The following is a 21,042-nucleotide window of genomic DNA, read 5'->3' as shown; positions in this document are numbered from 1 at the left end:
CAGAGTTTAGCTGATATAGTTCCTGCAGTTGAGTAGCATCTTAAACAGAAGGAAAGTGAGAACATTTCACTTTACCATGTAAACTTAACTTAAGTTACCATGTAAGTTTATCTTTTAAATTATCAAAATCACATCAATACAATAGTATAATATATCAGGCCAGTTCACTGTATGACTCGTAGGTAAACAGGAGGTGGAATTTGGATTAAAGTTAGAGGTTATCTTTTATTTAAGTTGCTGTTTAGACTGAAAATACACTCCTGCATTGTTGCTGCTGCTACAGCTTTTTTACTTGAGGTGTGTAACCTTGATGGTCTTTTTGATGTTTGTCAGCAGTGGCCATTCGAAACACTGATGTTTCAATATACATTTCCATTCAGTTCAGCTGCTGTTGCCATCGGGAAATGTCATCTTTGCAGCAGCAAACAGAGAAGACACAAAATAAGACTAAGTTTGTTTAGCTTCAGTCACGTTACCTATACTGTACTGTAATGGTGGTAGTTTTAGTAAACTTCTTGGGAAGATCATAAATATCAAAACAGAAAAGCTGGCAAGACTTTTAAATAGTGCAGACATGGTAAATGTTGAATCTCTTTTTTTTATTTTATATCCCTCTCAGAGTCACCATATTTTATGGTGTATACTCTATTGTGCATTGTATTTAGATTTGTCTTAAAGTGTTGAAATAAATTGTTCAACCTTTGGAGGAAATAGTTGACTCAGAATGATCAGGCAGTTTTGGACTTCGTTGTCATAAAATAAAAATGTATATAGATGTATACAGAGAAAATTATTGTGGATTGTTGTAACATCACATCTAGAAATATACAGAGATAAAATCCCAAAAAATAGACAAATGCATAAAGTCTGGCACACATGCATGTTGTTGACAGTATTGACAACTCAGTTGTCACTGTTGGCCCTGAATCCTGTGCGAGTTGCTGCTCCTCAGTTTGGATGTTGGGGTGCCTAGTGCCCCCAGGGGCCTTGGTAGGTGGTGTGGCTGAGTCACTGCTCCTGCTCATTACTGGGTTCTTGGCTGTTTAGCTTGTTACAGTGTTACAGAACCGTTGTTTTAGTGCAGAGTGACAGAATAGATGCACACACACACCACATTAATACAGCGCATATTATGGAAACATATGCATGTACACATAAACTCACACAATAAACAGACAAGCACACAACCTGCGGTGTAGTATTCAGACTGATTGTCCTGTTCACCCATTCATCTCTGCACGTGTCAGTGTGTGTGGCTGGCAGCATGCCTGTTTTGTTGTTGTCTTGATCAAAGCAGACACAGTGCAGAGCAGAGGTCTCAGAGGTGAAATTAAAGTCTTGCTGCTTCCATGGCATGGAGGGACAACGTGATTACCGTTAAATTAAAAGGTACGACCATAAAAGCGGGCCATGACCGAACCCTCGCAATTCATCAAAATGATCCCACGGCGCGTCTTTTGCTTATCAAATTGTAAAATATTGTCCATGACACCAGCGTAACAGGGGCGTAATTAATGCACTAAATCAATTCGGAATCACTCTGCACAGAGTGGCCCTGCTGGGATGCCGTCATTATCACAAATTATGGTGGCAGATGCATGGGGGCGAGAGGAATGGATAAAGCTCTCCCAGTGTCTCCCCCTCCTCTACAACACAGTGCTGTTCATTTCTCACTCGCTCGGACTTGCTCTTAGTGTCAAACAGCGTGGCATTTCTTTTCACTCACACCTGTGCTTTCTTACTGCCAGCTGCAAATAGTTTTAATACTGAGCACTATTTTGACTTCCATGCCCTTTCAAATGACCCCATGGCTGTCAACAACATGTGGGTTTTAATGACAGCATCCACGTCTTAAACTTCAAAGAGGTAAATCGAAGAGATGGGTATTGTAGTCATTAGATTTTCCTTTTTTTTATATATATCATCATGCATACTGAGAGACTGAGCACACTTAACACACCAAATTTATCGCTTCATAGAAGTTATTTACTCCCACACTGTAAGGCTTCCCCTGTTGAGTGCTGTTAGAGTGCAGTTGCACAAGTTCAAGAGTTTTGATAATTGCATGAGATATGGATGTGCCTTTTACTTTACCCAAATCTCTTTTATGTCATCCCGAACTAAAGAAAAAGCTTATAGATATGTGTGGTGAGGTATGAACTCTTACAATGCTGTTATGTACTGTAGCTTTGTTTGTATACACTGGAGATATTGATGCAATTTCCAAATTTTTGGCCTCAAATTTTTGCCAAATTCAACATATCATCTATAAGTATAAGTAGTTTTACTAAATTTCTGTTTGCTTCTCTTTCTATTGTGGATGTGTCATTGTCTGAAGTTCTCTTCTACAACCTGGAACATAAATGGAAATTCATCATACAAGCAGAAGTAATCCCTTACTTCAAAATGTGACTATATAATGGAGTTTCCCATGTCCCAGTCTGGTCTCCAACAGTTTCCCATGAACATTCTGATATCCTCAGATCATTGCTTCTAACATATGAATAGTTACATTATGAGAACAGTCCATAGGACTGAACAACTCTGTCTCGCTGTGCTGAGCAGCACTTGTGGTGCTTTGAGATCATATGCCTTTTTGAAGGCAGTGCATCATCACTGCAGGATATATTATGTATGCATATTGCATTTTTATGACAGTTTCTAAAGATTTCATGACTCGTAATGATTTATAAGATTTTTTTCAATTGCATATTCCACACAGTGTACTTATCAAAAGCTGAATTCTGTAGAGATCCAGTGTTGATTAAAGTGGTGTGTTTGCATATGAAATCCAAGTCCCACATTATGTGCATGCAAAACATTCTACATCTTTGATAGTTTCACATTGGCACACATTTTTATTATTCCTGAGTTAATGATCATATCACATAGTCATATGGGAAAAAAGACACTGAAAAAAGAAAAGCACATTTGGTTTAGAAAGAGAGAGAGAGGAACAACAAAAACAAAGACTTGTTATGTCCTTGGCTATTTCAGCATTATAAGCATGACATAAATCTCCAGTATTAGTGGTCCACAAACAATTCATAGAAAAAAAAAAAAAAAACAACATGTATGTGTTTCCTGTGTGAAGAGTAACTAATTGTAACTGTACTCTCTCTACTCATTTTGGCCTTTCCAAATTATACAAAGGTCTTGCATTTCATTGCATTGCTTGTATGATTATTACTAATGTTTTCATTATTTTGATGTGTCAGATGTGGCACCAAATTGTAGCTACATTTGATCTGTGAAACTGAGGGTTATGTGTGCAGAGAGTTGGAGTTTTGCATTGGCCTCTACTAGGTGACATATGAATGCACACTTAAGCACCTGGACAAACCCAGCATGTTATCAGTGCTGTTATATTTTAATACCAGTCTGCTATTGCTGTCCTCTTGACTCTGCACTTATTCAGCTTGGTGTCATAACTACTGGGATTTAAACTTTGTTTGCGTGCAAGCTCATGAGACACAAGCATACATCATGTCTGTGACACCAATCCCATCATCTGGAGTACCCAGCCTCTCCTCTGGATATAAAAAAACATATCGTAGCTACTGATTAATTTGTTTGTCTGTGTGTGTAAATTGTTTCTCCCAGTGCCTTTTTAATATCTGCCTCTCACAGCTGGCTGTGGGAAAATGCACCTGGCGTCCTGCTGCCTCTGCTAGGCTGAATGGAAGAAACAGATTGCATTCCTCAGTGACATTTCCACTGTGTATGTGTGAGGGAGCATGTGTCTTTGTGTCTCCGTATGTGTACACTATGTGACTCCTAATGTCTATGTGTCAACCCCTGTGTTTCTATAAGTTAGTATGTGTCTGTGTTAGTTTGGGGTGAGTGAACAGTGTCATTAGCACAGCATGTACGTGGACAGTAAGGTTAAAAGTACAGCTTCATGCTGTGGCTAGCGTGGCTGCAGACTTAATTTTTCAGTGAGTGAAACTCTTATCTGATTAGAGCTCACAGAGTCATTATGCCAATTCATTAAAACTCTTAATTGTTTAAGATATGAGACAACTTGGACAGCTGCACAGATTGACCCAATGTCTCACACCAGCCCCAGTTAGTCATAGAGCGAGATGTCATCCAAGCTGGACTGTGACAGTTTCTTTCTGTTTATCACATGTTCTCTTTCTGTTGCTGTTATCCTCTTGAAATGACCAGTGGAGTTACTGTCTGGCTTATTTATTATTGCTTAGGGTAGTGTACATATTCTTGAAATATGCACTGATATAACACTCCTTTGCTAAACTAACTTATGCCTCAGGAGCTATTTCCATACTGTAAAAATCATTATTGTTTTACAGATATACTTTTTGTGGCATCATATTCTTGCAGGTCAAAATGTATTTTTTAATAAGGAGCAAAAAAGATAATTGAGTTGCTGAACCATGTTAGGACAGGACACAAAGATGACAGTAGACTGATACTGTTTGTGTTGGATATATTACATGTATTTGCAAAAATATCATTAACAACCATCTAAAGCTTACCATCTAAAACAGCTTGGTTAGGATTAGGTTTTGCATAGTTGACAGTTGACCTCGCACAGCTGCTGGATTCTTGTGAGATTTGTGAGTCCAGACACTCCCAAATTTCCATGTTGATAAACTCAACAGTATGTAATTTCAACAGACTGCCAGTGGTTTGGGCCAATCAGCCAATCAGGACGCAGCATCAGTTAGGGGCATGATGATGGCCTGGGATGATGACAGTGAGAAGCTGCTGTCGCAAACAACAGTGGCAGCAACAATAATGTTTTGTGCTTGATAACATGTCTTTGATGCACATACTTTCCTTACAAAATTGTCCTAAACGACACGTTCACTGATAATAGTGAGTAACAACTGTGGCTCGTTAGTGTCCACAGCTCCTCAGTGATTTGCTTCACCACAGTTACGTCATGTGACTCATTGCTCTGATTGGTTGAAATTTAGTGTCACTTAGTGTTAGCTAGTGACTGTGAGATGGCTTGCCCAATCACCTGCCAAGTAATTGTTTGAAAGCTCCCGCCCTTTCCAAACGGTGGCTTAGGGTGCCCTCCTAGATAGTTCTGTGTAAGAAACTATCTGGCGTGTCAGTTAACTGTTTGTACAAGACAGGATCAAAGGTTAGTTTCCCATGTCATACATTTTTTTGACCCAAACATCCCTTTGTACTTCCTGCTTAAGACCTTCAATCCTCAAAGCTTTGCTGCTACAGTTCCCTACTGTTTTACAAGATGCTGGATGTGTTATTTTGCACCAAAATGGGGTCTAAGGTTACAAAACACCTGCCCTGACTTTGTCCCCAGAAAGGATATGATGTTACTGTGCAGATGAGGATAAAATATCAATATTGAATCAGGTTATCACAAATTATAAACAGTGGTGTTGCAGCTTGTACTCTGGTAGTGTGATATTAAAAATAATGAGTTCCAAACACAGCAGAGGAGTGTTTCTACTGATTACCTATGCACATAGAGGCAGGCTTCAATAGAAATAGACTTTTGTCAGGAAAATGTCTGATGCTGTCATGTCGAGGGGATAACACACCCCTGTTCTTAGCAAAAAAAAAAAGACATTTTAACCCTTGTTCTTGTAAAGACTACTCTTTTGTTGTGTAGTGTTGTTGCTGCCATTTGTTACATGTTTTTTTATCTCACATTCCATTATGTAGTTGATTTACATTTCCAACCCACCCCCTGAACAAACATAGGCATGTTGGCAGATGCACTTGCACGCAACAGACATATATGTGCAGACAAACAGCTATACACACACTTTGTGTTGCCACAAGTCAGGACATCCATCTTCAATTAGGGTAATTTTATTCTAGAGTAATGAAGTAGTTCAGTGCTGGAATGTGACGTTCTTCACAAGCCCTGATGGTGCCACTGCCATCATTTTCCACTGGGGTAAAGTGGCTGATAAATACACACATACAGGCTCACACATAATAGAGAGACAAGACAGATCAAATCTGACATGGTTGCAATCAGTCCCACAGCTGTCTGTGTACCTGGCCTGAATATATTCATGGTTGAAAAATTCAAGAGTTTGCTTTTCACAAAGGAGAAATAGCCAGACCTCAGTCATTTGCTTTTTGGTTGAACCTTTGGGAATATTTGTCTGCCATTTATATTTCCTTTATCTAGTGTGAATTACTGTTTCACATGTTTTAGTTTAAACATAGGAGGATTATACCTGATATGAGAAGAAGAGAGCATTAAGTGTGTGAGACACATGATATAATTTGCTCTCTATGATGTTTGTGCATCCCTAAAGTTCAATTAGTAACTTAGTCAATACCGTTATAATCAATAAAATGTCTGTAAATAAATGTGATATTCTAGTTTTACTTATGCTTGCAACACAGCTTTACTTTTAGAATGAGAGTGTATCAACATATTTTACCAGATCATGGTGGCTCTCTGTGATTTATGTCCTCACTGGCCCCTCATAACAGAATCATTACCTGTCTATCTAGTTTCCATGCATTCACCTCCTTTCACATGGAGAACTCATGTGGTTTAGTCTTTTTCCCTTCAATGTAAATTTATCACCCAAGTCTTTCATTGTCTGCCTATGGTTGCATCCTACCTCTGCACCAGGTCAATCATCAATCACTTGAAAGGGTTGTTAAGCACCTTTTCTTCCTCAGAAGAGTGAAGTGACATGGGGCCTTAGAGGCCACTCAGCTCCCCCTTCCTGTCTTTTACCAGGACTCATTGGGCCTCTCCATAGATCACAATGGCCTCCCTCCTCTTGGGGATCCTGTCAGCTCCTAAAGTCTCTGTCCGAAACAGGGATGACCATGGATAATGAGTTACTTAAATATGAGATAGGTGTTATAGGAGACAACATATTTCCCACTTTTTCCCTCCATAGTGACTGTCGAGCAAGCAGACGTTAGCCTGTGGCTGATGTGCACTAGCTCTGTCACATAACTGCATTATGTAGGGTCCCCAAAGGCTTCAGCATAATGCAACACACCGTGCAGCTGTTGCTGGGTTGCTACAACAGCCTAGTCTCATGAGTTATGTATTAGTCTTTTCACTGCAGCTTAAGGACCATATACTGTATTGTCACAGTTATAATTTTGCCTGCTAATGAGCTGTAAACTTTCCCTTTTGGTAATTTTGATTTCAGATGCAGGGTCTTTACTGTAAATGCATCCTGACAACATGGACGCCTCATCGCCGTCGCTCATGAAATTGGCGTATCTGAGATTGTCGTGCTGTCTGAGATGATAAATATCATCATGGCAGGCCAGTAGCACAGCTGCTGTTGGAGACACACCCCTGGTGTGTAAACACTCTGTGTCATCCCAAAGTCATTTTCAGCTGTAGCTGGAAGTGTTGAAACTAAAACATGTCCATGTGTGTATCTGACTCTCAAAACCTGCCTTTCAGTAGGTTCAGTGGCTCCTTGCATAATGGTGACCTTACAGGGAAAAATACAGTATGTCAATTTTTCATAGACTTTATTGCATTTATAAGTCAATATTTTTAAATTAAGTTTAAATGTTTAATAACTTAAGGAAATTGCATTTAGAAGGTTAATTTTTCTCCTCTTGTACCAGTTTTTGCTTTCAAATTTGGTCTCCTCTCTACTCATCCACTGTCTAAATTTAGATTATGGTATCAAACTACTTGAAGATGAGATCCCCTGCTTTATTTTAAACAGAATAAAGAATCCTATTTGATTAATCTTTTTCTGATTTAAACTGAGTCACTTTCACTGAAAGCCTCTCCAATTAAAGTCTTTTGATTGAGCGGAGCAAGAAATTGACTTTTCTTTTCCCTAATGTGCTGGTGGAGAAGTTAGAATACCTTAAAGGGAGTGGATTTCAAGCTGCTGCACCAAGGACATGAAAAGTTGTGTGTAGGTTCAAAACACTCGCCCCTTCATGTTTGATGTGGTTTCCATTTGAAGTGAGAAAAAGGCCCCACCCTCCCCCCACCTGCACCCTCTTCACCCTGTTGATTCATCTTACAGGAGTACCCCAGGGTACTATCAACAAACTCGAGCTGTTTCTTACAAGTCCTTTAAAAATCTCCCAAACTCTACACAAATAGCTGTACTAAATGATTCAGTCATTTTCATGGTGACATTTCATGCAGCTAAATTTTCATTTATTTCAAAGTCAATGGCTCTCCTCTCAAAGGCCTTGATTTTTCAAACAGGATTTCTCAAAATCTTGAATGTCACACCCGAGTGCTCTCAGCATACTTAGCAGCAAAACACTCGCACGAGGTGAAGGAGTGCATACTTCTCTTACAGAGCTCATTGAAGCGATTTGGTAAACAGGTCCCTGCCTGCCCATTGACTTTGCCACCACGTGGAGGAGTCAGATTGCACTGGCACAGCAGTGAGATCAAACTGTTGAGAGTCGGTAGTCTTGCCACTGACACGCGCTGCTGCACTCTCCTTGACTCACTGGCAGAGTGCTCTATATGTATGGAAATGAGCCATAATCACCATAATATGTGGCTGATCTCTTGTATTTTATAATGGTGTCATTACTTGGTGTTATACTTTTTCACTGCATGATGCCTTTCCCCCCTTCCTCTTCTACTTTTCCACTTTGCTGTACATTCCTGTCTCCATCATCCCTCCCCTCCTCGTGTGCCCCCACCCTTTCTTCTTTTCCTCCTCCTTCACCAAATCTTTTCCCCTTCCTTCTCATCTCCACCTCATTTAAACCCTCACTCATCCAGATGACAGGAACAGATGCACTATTAATAATGCTTTACAATATACTGCTCTGCTTGCTGTGCACTTTCTGCAAATGCTTCACTACACTGCCCTACTTCTCTCGTCTTCTTCCTAGATTGTTTATTCTTTCACTTTGACTTTCTATACATTCTTCTTCTATGGTTCTATTTCATATGTGTTTGTAAGGAAGCTGAGAGCAAATGCCACTATATTTTTAGGTAGTGAGTTTGCGATTAAAACTTAATTGTCTCATTATCTCAAGATAACAAACTGGTTTCACATGGTCATGTTTGATTATCTCCAAACAGGAAATTCTAATTTTGTGGGGCTCATGTTTGCTATCCTGAGATAAGAACTGAATTATATTATCTGAGAGTATCAAACATTGTTTTGCTTTGTTTTCTCATGAGCGTTGTTTAACTATCTCATTATTTGGAGATAACAAACCTGTGATTTTTCTGAGCTCCCACTGATGTTGTTTAAGACTCTATCCAAATCGGCTTAGTCTGATGAAAATGGCACTGTGAGAGGGAGACACCTGACTAGAATCATTTTTTTTCAAAGAAATAAGAATGAGTTAAACTCATGTTCAAAATAACTGCTATAAGTAAATGACAAATTAAACACAAGAGGAAAAAAAATAAGGTGATCCTTTTTCAGTTGTGTTTATGGCATAAAAGGTGAATAAATATACTTTTTAAAATTTTACATATACATGTATCCAAATATGTGAAACAACAATTATTTTAATTCAAACTCCTCTTGATTTTCACTCTTAGATTGTCTAATCCAGTGTTTTTCTCGAAATCTTGAATGAGGCCCACAGGCCTCAATTCAAGTGATATATACAGGGGCGGTTCTAGGATTTTTTTCTTGGGGAGGCCAGATAGGGGCATAGATTATAGAAGGGTGGCATATTGAATTAACGTGTAAAATGTTTTAAAATGCCCTACAACAGTCCTTGATTTTACAGGAATATAAATAATAAGCCTGGGTAACACTTTATTTAACACTACACTTGACAGTGTATTTACCTTTAAGTGATGAAGTGTTACCTAAGATGGTTTATTTCCAGAAAATAATGCTAAATTGAAAGTCTTCACACTATGGCATTGTTTGTTAATGTTTAACTGAGCAAATATACATCCATATATTTATATGCAAAATAAAAATAAAAATCCTATGTGACATCAGTGCCCAAGGTGTAAACATTATACAATAAACATTTAACAGTGTGGCATCCAGAAATTGTACAAAATTATTAAACTCATCTGTCACATTTGTCTGACAGATTTAGCTTCCAAAAGCATAATATACAATATGTCTGTGAAGGTTCTAAGTCATCCAGGGGTCACAATGAAAACAAGGTTTAAAAAGAAATAATCTGGACGTGGTTTTTAAAGGTGGAAAAACGTTTACTCTCTCATCCAAGAGACTTTGTCAATTATGAATTGACCTGTCCTTCAAAGGACGCAGAAGGCCCAGCCTTCGCAGCCTACATAGACCACAGGAGGAACTAGACCGGCTGAGCCGAATCGAGACGGTCTAGTTTACGGAGGACCTCCTGATTGCGTCACCAACTTTTCCCACCCTACTGTTGAGCCACAAAGCTCTGCTTCTGTTGCCTAGCAACCTTCACAGCTGTGTAAATTAGTCGCTAATGATGGAGTCAGAAATTTTATTTTTCTTGATTTTATTATTTTGGTAGAAAATGAGATGCTTTCCTGCCAGTGACGGCGAGCGATGCATCTCATTGTGACGTTACTTTTGACCAACAGTGTAAACTTTAGCTAATGTTAGCTTACATGCATTTTTAATGAGGGAATTGTATTTTCACGGTGACCGCCTCACCGCTCGTATGTGCTATGTTCGTTTTTAGTCACCTTTCGCAAAGAATCTTGGGATATGTTGGGCTGCGAAGGATACATCATACGCAGCTTCGTTTCCTGGGAAGCTGATGTAGGACAATTTTATAGACATACTAACTTACAGGGCATGAATGTTTAGGTCAAATTTCAGCTTAAACTGAAGTCACTTTATCATTCTTTCTTTAATGCAGCTTGAGTATTCACATCCTATGCTTCTAATTTTTTTTTACCAATTGTTGCTGAAAACCGACACAGACCCGTGAACTCTACACACCAGCAAAGCAGTTCTCGCTTCATTAACCAATAAAACAGTTTACCTTGCAAAATAATTGGTTTATTTCAGTGCTGGCTTGAATACAAGTAGTCTTTCCAAATTAGAGTTACGCTTTGATGCCATGTGAGCTGAATAGCTGTGTCTCTGCGCTGTGAGACACTGAAAACATTTCGACATATCTGGAGGGGTTACAGGTGTGCCTGAGCACAGCAACTCTGTCTGTTTCCAAGACAGCACAGGCACCTTCTATCCTATCATGATTATGTTCTGTGGAGTAAATAATTTTTGCTCTGCTGCCTTGGCCTCAATGTGGTGTATTCTGCAAGATACAAAGAGCAATTTACTAACTTGTGAAATTCACATTTCGCCCTGGGGTAAACTGAAAGAAGAGAGGAAACAAGACTGTCGGGAATGCATAGGAATCTGTTTGACTGAGCGCTCCGCGCTAGGCCACTAATTGCCTGCGATTGATGGAGAAAAGCGCTAGAGGAAACGTTAAACTTGCAATGCATCATGGGTAGTTGACCTGTGTCGACTAAGTCTTGTTGTTGCCTTTTGGCAGTGTTTTTTTCTGCGTAGGTGGAGGTTATCAGAATATATGAGGCCTGTATGTGTGTTCAGAATGAGAATGTGTGTAACAGGGAAGAAGACAATCTCTTTGTGGCTCTCACAACAGAGAAACACTGTGATCCATCAGAGTCAAGCTGGAATCAAAAGATTCAGCTGAACTGATATCTAAAATAATGACCTGACCTTGTGACAGACAATGTAAAGACTTTTGTTGGTTTTTTTTCCCTTTTTATCAGCCATTTGAATCACTTTTCCAGCTCTGATGTCACCAGCTGTCTGTCATTTTAGGAGGCGAATGAAGAGGATGTGTGAACCTGAGCAATCAAGAGTTCATGCTCCCGTTGGTACAAATTAGCTCTCCCTCTTACCTTGTTGAGAATATATTTTTTGAGAAAAGAAGAAAAAGAAGAAAATCTGAGTTTATCTGCCCACTGTCCACCTTGTTAAGACTGAGCACACTGCCCACAAGGCAGCGGTGGGCATCATTCAGTGCCTGTGTTTGTGTTTCTGAAACAGAGCACAGTTGATGCAGCAGGAGGGGAAATGCAGGTGCTTGTGTTTACTTCCCTCCGGACCTCCCTCCTCTTTGTCTCCCTGCTTCCTCCCTCTTCCAGCACAGAGGAATGCAGATAAATATTGATCTAGAGAGCATTCAGAAAAAAAACAATTTATGGCAAGGGAAGGAAATTAAACAGTGTCAAAGTAAAAGAAAATTACTGAGAAAGGGATGAATAATCCTTTAATTTAATTAGGTGAATACCAACAAAAAAACCTTCTCTAAGTCTGTTTTTTTTTTCTGTCTGCCTGCATTCTCCCTCTTTGCTCTCCCTGGAAGGCTTTCCTGTGGTTGCTAAGTAACAGGGAAACAGTTTTTCTTTGGTTTTACCAGCAGGTCCTGGAGGCTGCCAGGGAGAAGGGGGCACAGTGGAATCACTGTGGAGTGTGCCAGCAGCTGAGTGCATGCCTACAGCTGGGTCGGGTAGCCGAGCAGCCTCCCCCGTTCCCACTCACAGTGCCGCCAGGCAGGTACCTGAGGGTTGCGGTGAAGTTAATGATAGCAGGGCAGACTTTCGATGTGCCCTGGCCTCCAGCAGTAAACACGGGGTCGCAGAGAGGTCAAAGTGATGAAACAGCACAATTTCCAACCACAGGGCCAGACCAAGCCCCCCAGAGGCTTGACAGCCTTTTCTGTAAACTTTGTGTGTAGAGGATGAGTCACAAGTTGCATAGAGTTGCATAAAGTTGCCTAAGTTACTAAGTCTAACAAACATTTAAAAACTCAGAAAACATATTTGACAGAATATGATTTCACCAAGGGGTTTTTGACAGGCAGTGGAGTACCTCACAATAGAAATCCTTTTTTCAATAAGTATGCTAATCAAAGCCTCTGCTGAAATGGATTCTACTGCTCTTTTATTATGTTGTTCTTTCTCTCTTCAGGTGATTGACACATTGTAATTTTGCTAATAAGTACCTCCACTATCTGTTTCCTTCCTATTGTGCTTGTGTTACAATAGAACACCTTGGCAGGTGCACAGTGTTTGCTGAGTGCTCAATATAGAAGCTAATCTGCTATTATCCAGAAATGCAGGCACTCCACATGCTGTGTCCTAACTGTCAGTCTCCACCAGTGTCCCCAGGGGTCAGCAGCCAATCAAACCTTGCATTACTCATTTCCTCCTTCCCTCCTTCCCTCCTAACCAATCATCCACATCATTACTGGCCTGTCTATGGTCATTAGGATGTCCCTGTACTTGCCTGTTGCGTCAGAACCTTTTCCCAGCATGCCCTATCGCTGCATATTTAAAAGTCCCTTAAATTAGATATTTGAATTTTATGTGTTTTCTACATGAACATATGAATATATGGATGTGTTGCTTGGCAGCTTTGTGCTCATATGTTAGACTGAAATATGAACCATGTCCTTGTAGCTGCACAGGTGATTCCTGCTGGTTGGTCTTAGAAGCTGAAAGCTACTACATAGCGGAATTTTTCTGTGAATTTCTGCAAGTGTTAAGCCCACTTAGTCCACTTAGTGACATCCCAGTGATACTATGCACTGTGTATATGACGACCACAGTTGAAAAAAATGGAATTAACTGAGGAGAAAATGGGGAATGATTAGGACAAAAGATAAGAAAAAGCCACAAGAATGTATTTTGTGTCTGCCGACTATGATAACAGTGCATGTATTGTACAAGTCACTGTTAAAACTTGTTAAAAGTTTCACTTTTAAATGTAGTGTTCTAATTAGGCTTGTCAGTGCTGGTCGGTAAAGTGTGTTAGTGTGGCATTTACCAGCTGTTCCATGTGTGTTTGTGAGTTTCTCTGTGTGTGCATAAGTAAGTTTGTGCTGCTATTTGAGTCACTCAGATGAATATTGCATGGCCACAGAGATGGAGCTGTGGCAACAAGGGAATAAGTTGTGTTTTAGAAGACGCACATAGACATACACATACACGTGCACATACACATGGCTACTTTTGAGGGTTTCATAATGATGCTGTATGTGAAGATGTGATTGGCTGCCAGATTAACTGATAAAGTTGTCAAATAAAAGGTTTATTTTCTCAGCTTTCTGCTGTAGGCCAATTATTTGTTGATTTGATAACTTAGTTCTGTGTGTAATTAACCTTTACCTTATGTTTTCAGTTTTTTCCGTGACATTTTTTAAGGTAACCCTTGGGACAGATACTTTGATATGGCCATATGGAATTAAAATGCAAATATTCAGAATTTTAAAATGCTTTCCTTGGCTCCATCCTTCAGCCTGACTTTGCACTTGATTGCCTCATCTTGTACATAACAGAGAGCTAACCAGCCTAATTTTTAGTGACTTTTGAGAAGGTCAATTGATGCATGGCAACTCAGATAGCTGAGGTCCACCTTTATCCCCAACAAGGTACTCAGCACACTGGAGAGCTCCATTTCCATATATCACTCAGGCATTCAGCCAGCTAACTCAGTCAAACCCAACTGAGAGTTTCTATATGATGCTGTGAACATAACATCAAATCAAATTAAATAGAGTCACAATTATACTAAATTTGGATTCCATTATTCCTTATTTGCATCTGTGAAATCTCATTGGCTCACATTTCAAAATGCAAATAACATGCCCAATGTAATGAACACAAAAAATTAGCAGAAAGTTATTGCTGTACATGTATTCCATGAGGCAGACATGGCTAAAAATTCATTCATTCCCTTGCATCCAACTCCAGCAAACCTTTAGATCAATCACCTAAGTCATATGACAGTTGTGCTCTAAATTCTAAAGTTGTATTCATTATCCTTCAACAATATTAAAACAGTGGCAAAATGAATTAGAAATAAGTTAGGTTGGAGATCTAATTGCAGGTTTGTGAAATGACACAAATTTCTGGAGTAAAGTTGTCCACCACCTTGACTTCCATGGTCTTATCTTCCTAAAAATGTATTTGGGACACAACTGCTTGGCAAGTGTGGAAGTAGTTCCTGGAGATATCGAACTGCCTTTAAACTTAGTTGTAACCTGTAGCCAACATATCATAGATTCACAGTGCATATTAAAAATACTCCTCTCTTTTTTCCATGCAGTCTATCAGAGAGGTGACTGGCTACGTGTTGGTGGCTCTGAACCAGTTTGACTACCTGCCTCTGGAGAACCTACGGATCATACGGGGCAATAAACTGTATGAGGGTCGCTATGCGCTGGCCATCTTCCTCAACTACAGACGGGATGGCTACTATGGCCTGAGGCAGCTGGGCCTGCGCAACCTCACAGGTAAGAATAATGGCTTTAGTGTTGGCAATTTTAATGGCATGCTGCATAATCAACATCCACTTTTGACACTTGTTCTTGTGTTGCACTCTCACTCGTGGTAAATGGAGCAAAAAGGGGACTTCTTCTGTGAATCAGGAATGCATTTTTCAGCACCCTGTAAATATGTTGCAATTTCTAACACTATAAATGCTGTGTCTTTACACCTTCATATACAGATTTAATAGGCCTTTTTAATTAAGTCAGAAAATTGGAACTGAACTTTTGAAGCTATGTCTGCCATGCAGGCAAATTAATCATCTGTGTTGCTGTTATAAAGGGATCAAATGTGTGTAAAAAGTTATTTTTTCCCCCGTTAATTACATTTTTGTTTACACTCTAAAAAACCTGAGTCTTTCATGCAGTGCGTTTTTGGAAGTGGTTCTGCTATGTTTTCTAGAACAGCTATTCTTTTTTCCCATGTGTGGTGGCATATGATAAAGTGGATTACTTTTGCTTGTGTTAATTCTATCTTGGTATCAGACTTTTGGTTCATGACCTCGGCATGCAGTGACCTTCGACCTACACTCTTAATGTTTTAAAGTACCTGTTCCGCTGTCTTTCTGTTGGTTCATATTTCCTATCACTGCTCTTTGCAAATTTTCTCAAATTAGCCATTGTGATCCTCACAGATTGAGCTACAGCAGCAGTCAGACTGCTAAAAGGTTAACTCTGCTGCGTGAAGTCAGGTGTTGTCTTTTTCTTTTCTCTTGGCGGCAGCATTACCATTGTTGCACGAGAAGTACTAGCTGATGGACAACTGTCACATAGAATCTGATGAGCAACACTGGAGCACAGTCTAAGGGTCACTTTTTCAGCATTTTTTATTTATTTATTTTTTTATGCTATAGCTGATGCTGTACTGTCTAGAGTGACAGGAAAGAAGGTAAACAAAGAGAAGCTGCAGATATAGGACAGATGTCAGGAATGAACCCGGAGCACTTCAAGAAAAGAAAAAAATCTCAAAAGCTGTCTGAGTATCTGCACTTGAAGGAATGTACTGAAGGTCTGGAAATCCTGTACTTTATATTAAACATGTTGGAGGAATAAAGGAACAGGGATTTGATTTTTTGAAATAGAAAGGCATCTGACATTAATTAAGTCATATTTCTGCAGTGAAATCCATCCACCATGTTTATTTAAAATCTTACCAAATAAGACATGATTTTTAATTACTTGTAGACGAGACCATATATCAGAGAAACAGGAAAAAGGCACAGTTTTCCAGCATGGATGGAGTGAAATCTTGTAAATCATCTCACTATGGCCAGTAGTAAAAATCAGGTCCAACACATATGTCCTCTAAAGTACAGCCAAAGAACAAAGACAAATGCATGAGGAGCCGCCAGTTCTCCCAATGATTTGCTCATATCAAGGTATTGGAAGTATTTGTTGGACCTGTAATGATTTAAAAATCTAGGACCCTTATCGAAGGCAAAAATGGGGAAAACCAAATATAAAACAAATACTAACTGGCATTAATCCCACCATGGACTGACCTTCGGTATGGGCCCTAAACTGCCAAGCCCCCAGGACACCTCTGCTCTATCCCCCTTTGTTGTGTTTTGCCTCAGGCTCAGGCATCGATCTACCCACTTTACACTGCTCTCTTGTGGGCATTGCAATTTATCCTGCATCTATCCAACTGTCCTATTGCATAGGATTCTGTGTGAAATGTTTCAGAGGAACAAAATGAATATCAGGTTGAAACAGAAGTCATAAGTCTTGCAGTCCTGAATGTAAGTTTTGGCAATGCAAAACAAATGCAGCAAGAGTTCAACAAGCACAGTAAAATCCTGTAGAATAAACATCAGTGTATAGAAAGGCAGAAATTCATCCTGGGCTCTTATGCCATTGACTTTCTAGTAATGTTCTTGTGATTGATGGTAGAGGATCAAACAGTGATCCATATTAAAGTACATGACAGATTTAGAGCAATAAGCAACATTTTATGGAGTCTGAACATGGTGATGAAGGACTCTTGAGAGCTTTAGGGGCATGCTGACACCCTAAGCTGATAAAACAGTAGTAGACCACCAGTTTTTATTTTGACCACCCCTAGAAAGAAACTGAAGCCTAAGTGGACCTTTATCCCTGAATGAGTCATGATAAATAACTCATATTGTTTGTACCTGCTGGTTTCGGTGGCTGGCACTATACACATTTTCTATTTCAGCACAAATTCAAGATGCATGCCTTACATTACTAGCCTTTGGTCCATCCCATTAGATCCCAGTGCACCCCAATTCTGCAATTAAAGCAGATCCAGCCTTGCATATGGATCAGTGCTGTTCCTCTTGATTCCCTCCACTACTCTGCCTGGAGCATAAACGAGAGAGAGCATTTTGTCATTTAACTTCATAGAGATTATTCTTCTTGGAAGCACATTTGCTTAGATTCATTTATAATGAAATGTGCTTATTTGTAATTCATTTTGCGGCCAGCACATCTTCTGCCATAGAGGGGCAATACTGTACGTGAGCAAGAATATATCCAGCATTTCTCACTGCACGTAATACATTCAACAACAGCTTCACTGCTTCTTTATCCTTCTGTGCATTCAGTACACAGTGGAAATGCACTGAAAATATGGAATTTGGTTGCAGCTGCAGTCTGTATACATAGAGCTGCGCAGTCTTTCTAGTAGCAGGGTAACATGCATACATAATATATGTCAAAGAAACTCTGATATCAGCATGCAGCTACGTTTTTGCTCTATCTTCTTAAAACTTAGTAACCTATAGCACACATACACGACCCCTACAGTGAATACATGTGAACGCTGTGCTTGCATATAAACATGCCCCCACTACACACAGTAGTGCTAATTACCACGTGCTGTGCAGCAGTAGTGATAAGAACCACCATAAGACTCTCTGATGCGATGGCATGTGCGGAATGGTTTTCATATCCAGTTTCCCGCTCTTTTGTGCTTAACTTTTGCTTTGTTTTTGAGCTTTTTCATAGTTTTTTTTTTTTTTTTTTTTTTTCTTCCCTGTAAAATTGCCCATTTGGTTGGGAGCCAAATGGCTCAGCGTGCCCCAAAGAGAGCTGTGACTCCAACTTCCCATCTGGCAGCAATGCCCCCATGCCCGTGTGCAGAAAGCAAAGCACCAGTTTCTGTCACCCCCTTTCTTTCTTTTGTAATATCTCTGCCTTGCTCACCTGTTTTGCTTTCATCAAGGCTCGCTGGGACTGTAGTGACACTGCTGTGGTTTCACAACCTGGCAACAACCCAATGAGCCCCTAATTTAAAGCTAATATATCAGCGCTGCTGTCTCGCTAATTGCAGCATTTTTGTGAGTATTTCAAACGCATTTAGGCCAAATTACAAACAGCAGTTGCTGCTGAGATGAATTGATTAATACACTTCATTATAATTAACCCCATGTGCATCTTCATTTTTAGAGCATGACTATTGATTTACTGGTTCACAAGCACTTTAAGCAGTTTCTCATTTCCACAGTTGCTCTGCTCAGCTAAATCAGCAAATGGAGATTTCTTTTCCCGTTTAAAGAGATTTGCCAAGTGATCCTGGAAGGTAATCAAGGTAACTCTGGCATATTGTGTAGTTATTTAGATAGAAATAAATATAATAAGATTTTTATTTAACTGCATCAGTTTTCTTTAGTAAATATTTAATAATATGAGAGTCAAAAATTTGAAAAAGGTCTCTTTTCAAGTTTTATTTTTTCAGAGCTAACTTTTTTTCTTAAGTTTTAGTTTCAGAAGTGTCATAAAAGCTGAATTTGATCTATACAGTAAATCCCCTCCGTGGCAAGCGTAAAGATTCAGCACATCAAAGATATTATAACTTCTGCTTATTTGAAAATGGCACACACCTGAATGAAGACTCATGCAGTACTGCAGCATGCATGAGGACAGCTGTCTGATGTTGCCTTGAGAGAGATACACTTATACAACAAATGTTACACACTTTGCCCTATTTATATACAGTTAACTACCAGGTTTGAGAAGAATTCCTAATTTCTCTCTTGAAAAAAGGGGCAATATGGCAATTGTGTTTGGAATTTATATGGAAAAAAAACACACTTCCAACGCCTCTTTACTTAACATAAAACTTGTGGTGTGATCTCCAAAAAGTGGTGTAATTACAGAAAGATCAAATAGAGCACAAGCAGCTAATGCTAATAACCAGTCTCCGGACTGTTAGGAGGAAGAGAGAGAGAGTATCAGGATGGGGCCCATTAATAATGAATCCAGTGTCATCATTAAGGCACCAAATGATTAAAACATATCTCCCAGCTTCAAACACTGCTTTGCTACCCCAGAAAATGCTGCAGTCGTAGATCTGCTATGCAAGAGAGCCCTTCAGTCTGCTTGTGAAATAAAGTTTTGCTTTTTTTCTTTCATCATTACTCCCCCTGTTCAGAGCGTTGAAACACCAAAGAACCAGCATTCCTCTTTGAAAACAAAAAAACAACACTCCAGTGTTAGGTAACACGTGGATATGACATGGACAGTTCCTTAGATATGAATTTTCATAGTAAGCCAGGTTGAAAAGTGTCTCACAATCCCGAGTCCTTCAGCTTGTGTTGGTAGCTGGAGAACATGTAGGCCAACCAGAAGAACCACGATAACCTGCCGCTTGTTCTTCCGAATCCCTTCTGCAGAAAACACAAGGTAACACTGCAAAGCGCATCGCATGACATGCACACACAGCGAGTGCCATGTCTGATTCTGCAGTTTATTTCTTCATTGCTTTCCAACCAATTTCTCCTGTTTTCCACACTCTTGCACCCAGAAGTCATTGTAATGCCATGTGTGTGCTCAGGTTTTATCAGTGTTGTGCTGTCATCACTCTACTGCTGCTAGTGTTTTATGTTCAGATCTCTTGACAAGGAGACCCAGGGGGTTGTCTCCATTAATGGGTGTGGGGTATCTGGAAGAAAGGCAAAATGATCTCTAAAGGAATGGTAACGGTCCCACAGGGTGGCGTGTCTTCTCCCCCCTGCACTGTTCTTTCATGTTAGGGTTTACTATCACTGGCTTACACCTTGTCTTCTGTAGGTCAGTATCAGTTTAACCTGCCTAACTGAGCTACCAAGATATGTGACAGAACCCTCAGTGAGCAATAATGGCCCTTATTCCCTAATACTGTATAACATCACCAATGAAATGACTCCTCCTGAACCTTCCCCCATCCCACAACTTCCCAACCATGTTAAATATTCTCTCATGTCACTGGCAAGTTAGTACGCAGCAGGACATCTACAAGCAATATCTGAAAATAATAATGTCTAAGTCAATGTTCTTATTATTGTCAACAACTTACACAGAATATGTTCAGTCAGCCATTATAAAGTGAACAGTCACTTCCTGCAGGCACACACCAGGCTTCTGCACAGCCGATTGGGGCGCAACAATTCAGTCAGTCTGTGTGCTCTCATTTTAACACATAGATATCCACCCAGGGGTCCGCACTGACTCTCACAGACTTGAGCAGATGCCAGAATTTATGTCACACTGACCCTAGAAAAGTTGAATTGACCTTTTAACTTAGAGCCTGCAGGTGGACTGTTGGTGGATGTGCAGCATATGAAAAGCTACATGAGCTGGAGTTAGAGCAGGGTTTTCAAGAGGGCAGTGTAACAGCAGCTTAGCAGAGCAAAAGACAGCCTGGCACTGGAGGCTTAAATTCACCACTCTATACTATACTATACTATAATATAGTATATTGTATATGAATTTATGTTGCAGCAAAGCATCACAGCACAATCAGTTCATTTTCCTGAATTAGCACAAAACCTTACGGGCACTATTTAGAATACTGGTTGCTCCAACAATAGAAAGCAGTACTCC

At 39.8% G+C, this 21,042-nt stretch overlaps 1 protein-coding gene across 10 annotated transcripts in view; it reads left to right on the top strand.

Annotated features, from left to right (window-relative positions):
• The window catches only part of LOC113127487 (receptor tyrosine-protein kinase erbB-4-like), a 210,113-nt gene that overhangs the window by 105,742 nt on the left and 83,329 nt on the right, over nucleotides 1-21,042 (top strand). For all 10 annotated transcript variants that reach the window (XM_026302131.1, XM_026302123.1, XM_026302126.1 and 7 more), the window contains one exon: nucleotides 14,997-15,183. In XM_026302131.1, the coding sequence (XP_026157916.1) occupies nucleotides 14,997-15,183 (187 nt within the window). The remainder of the gene's footprint in view (nucleotides 1-14,996; nucleotides 15,184-21,042) is intronic.

This window comes from Mastacembelus armatus, chromosome 2 (assembly GCF_900324485.2).
Source record: "Mastacembelus armatus chromosome 2, fMasArm1.2, whole genome shotgun sequence".
In the NCBI taxonomy this organism is placed as follows: Eukaryota; Metazoa; Chordata; class Actinopteri; order Synbranchiformes; family Mastacembelidae; genus Mastacembelus; species Mastacembelus armatus.
This window is presented reverse-complemented; position numbering and strand designations above follow the sequence as displayed.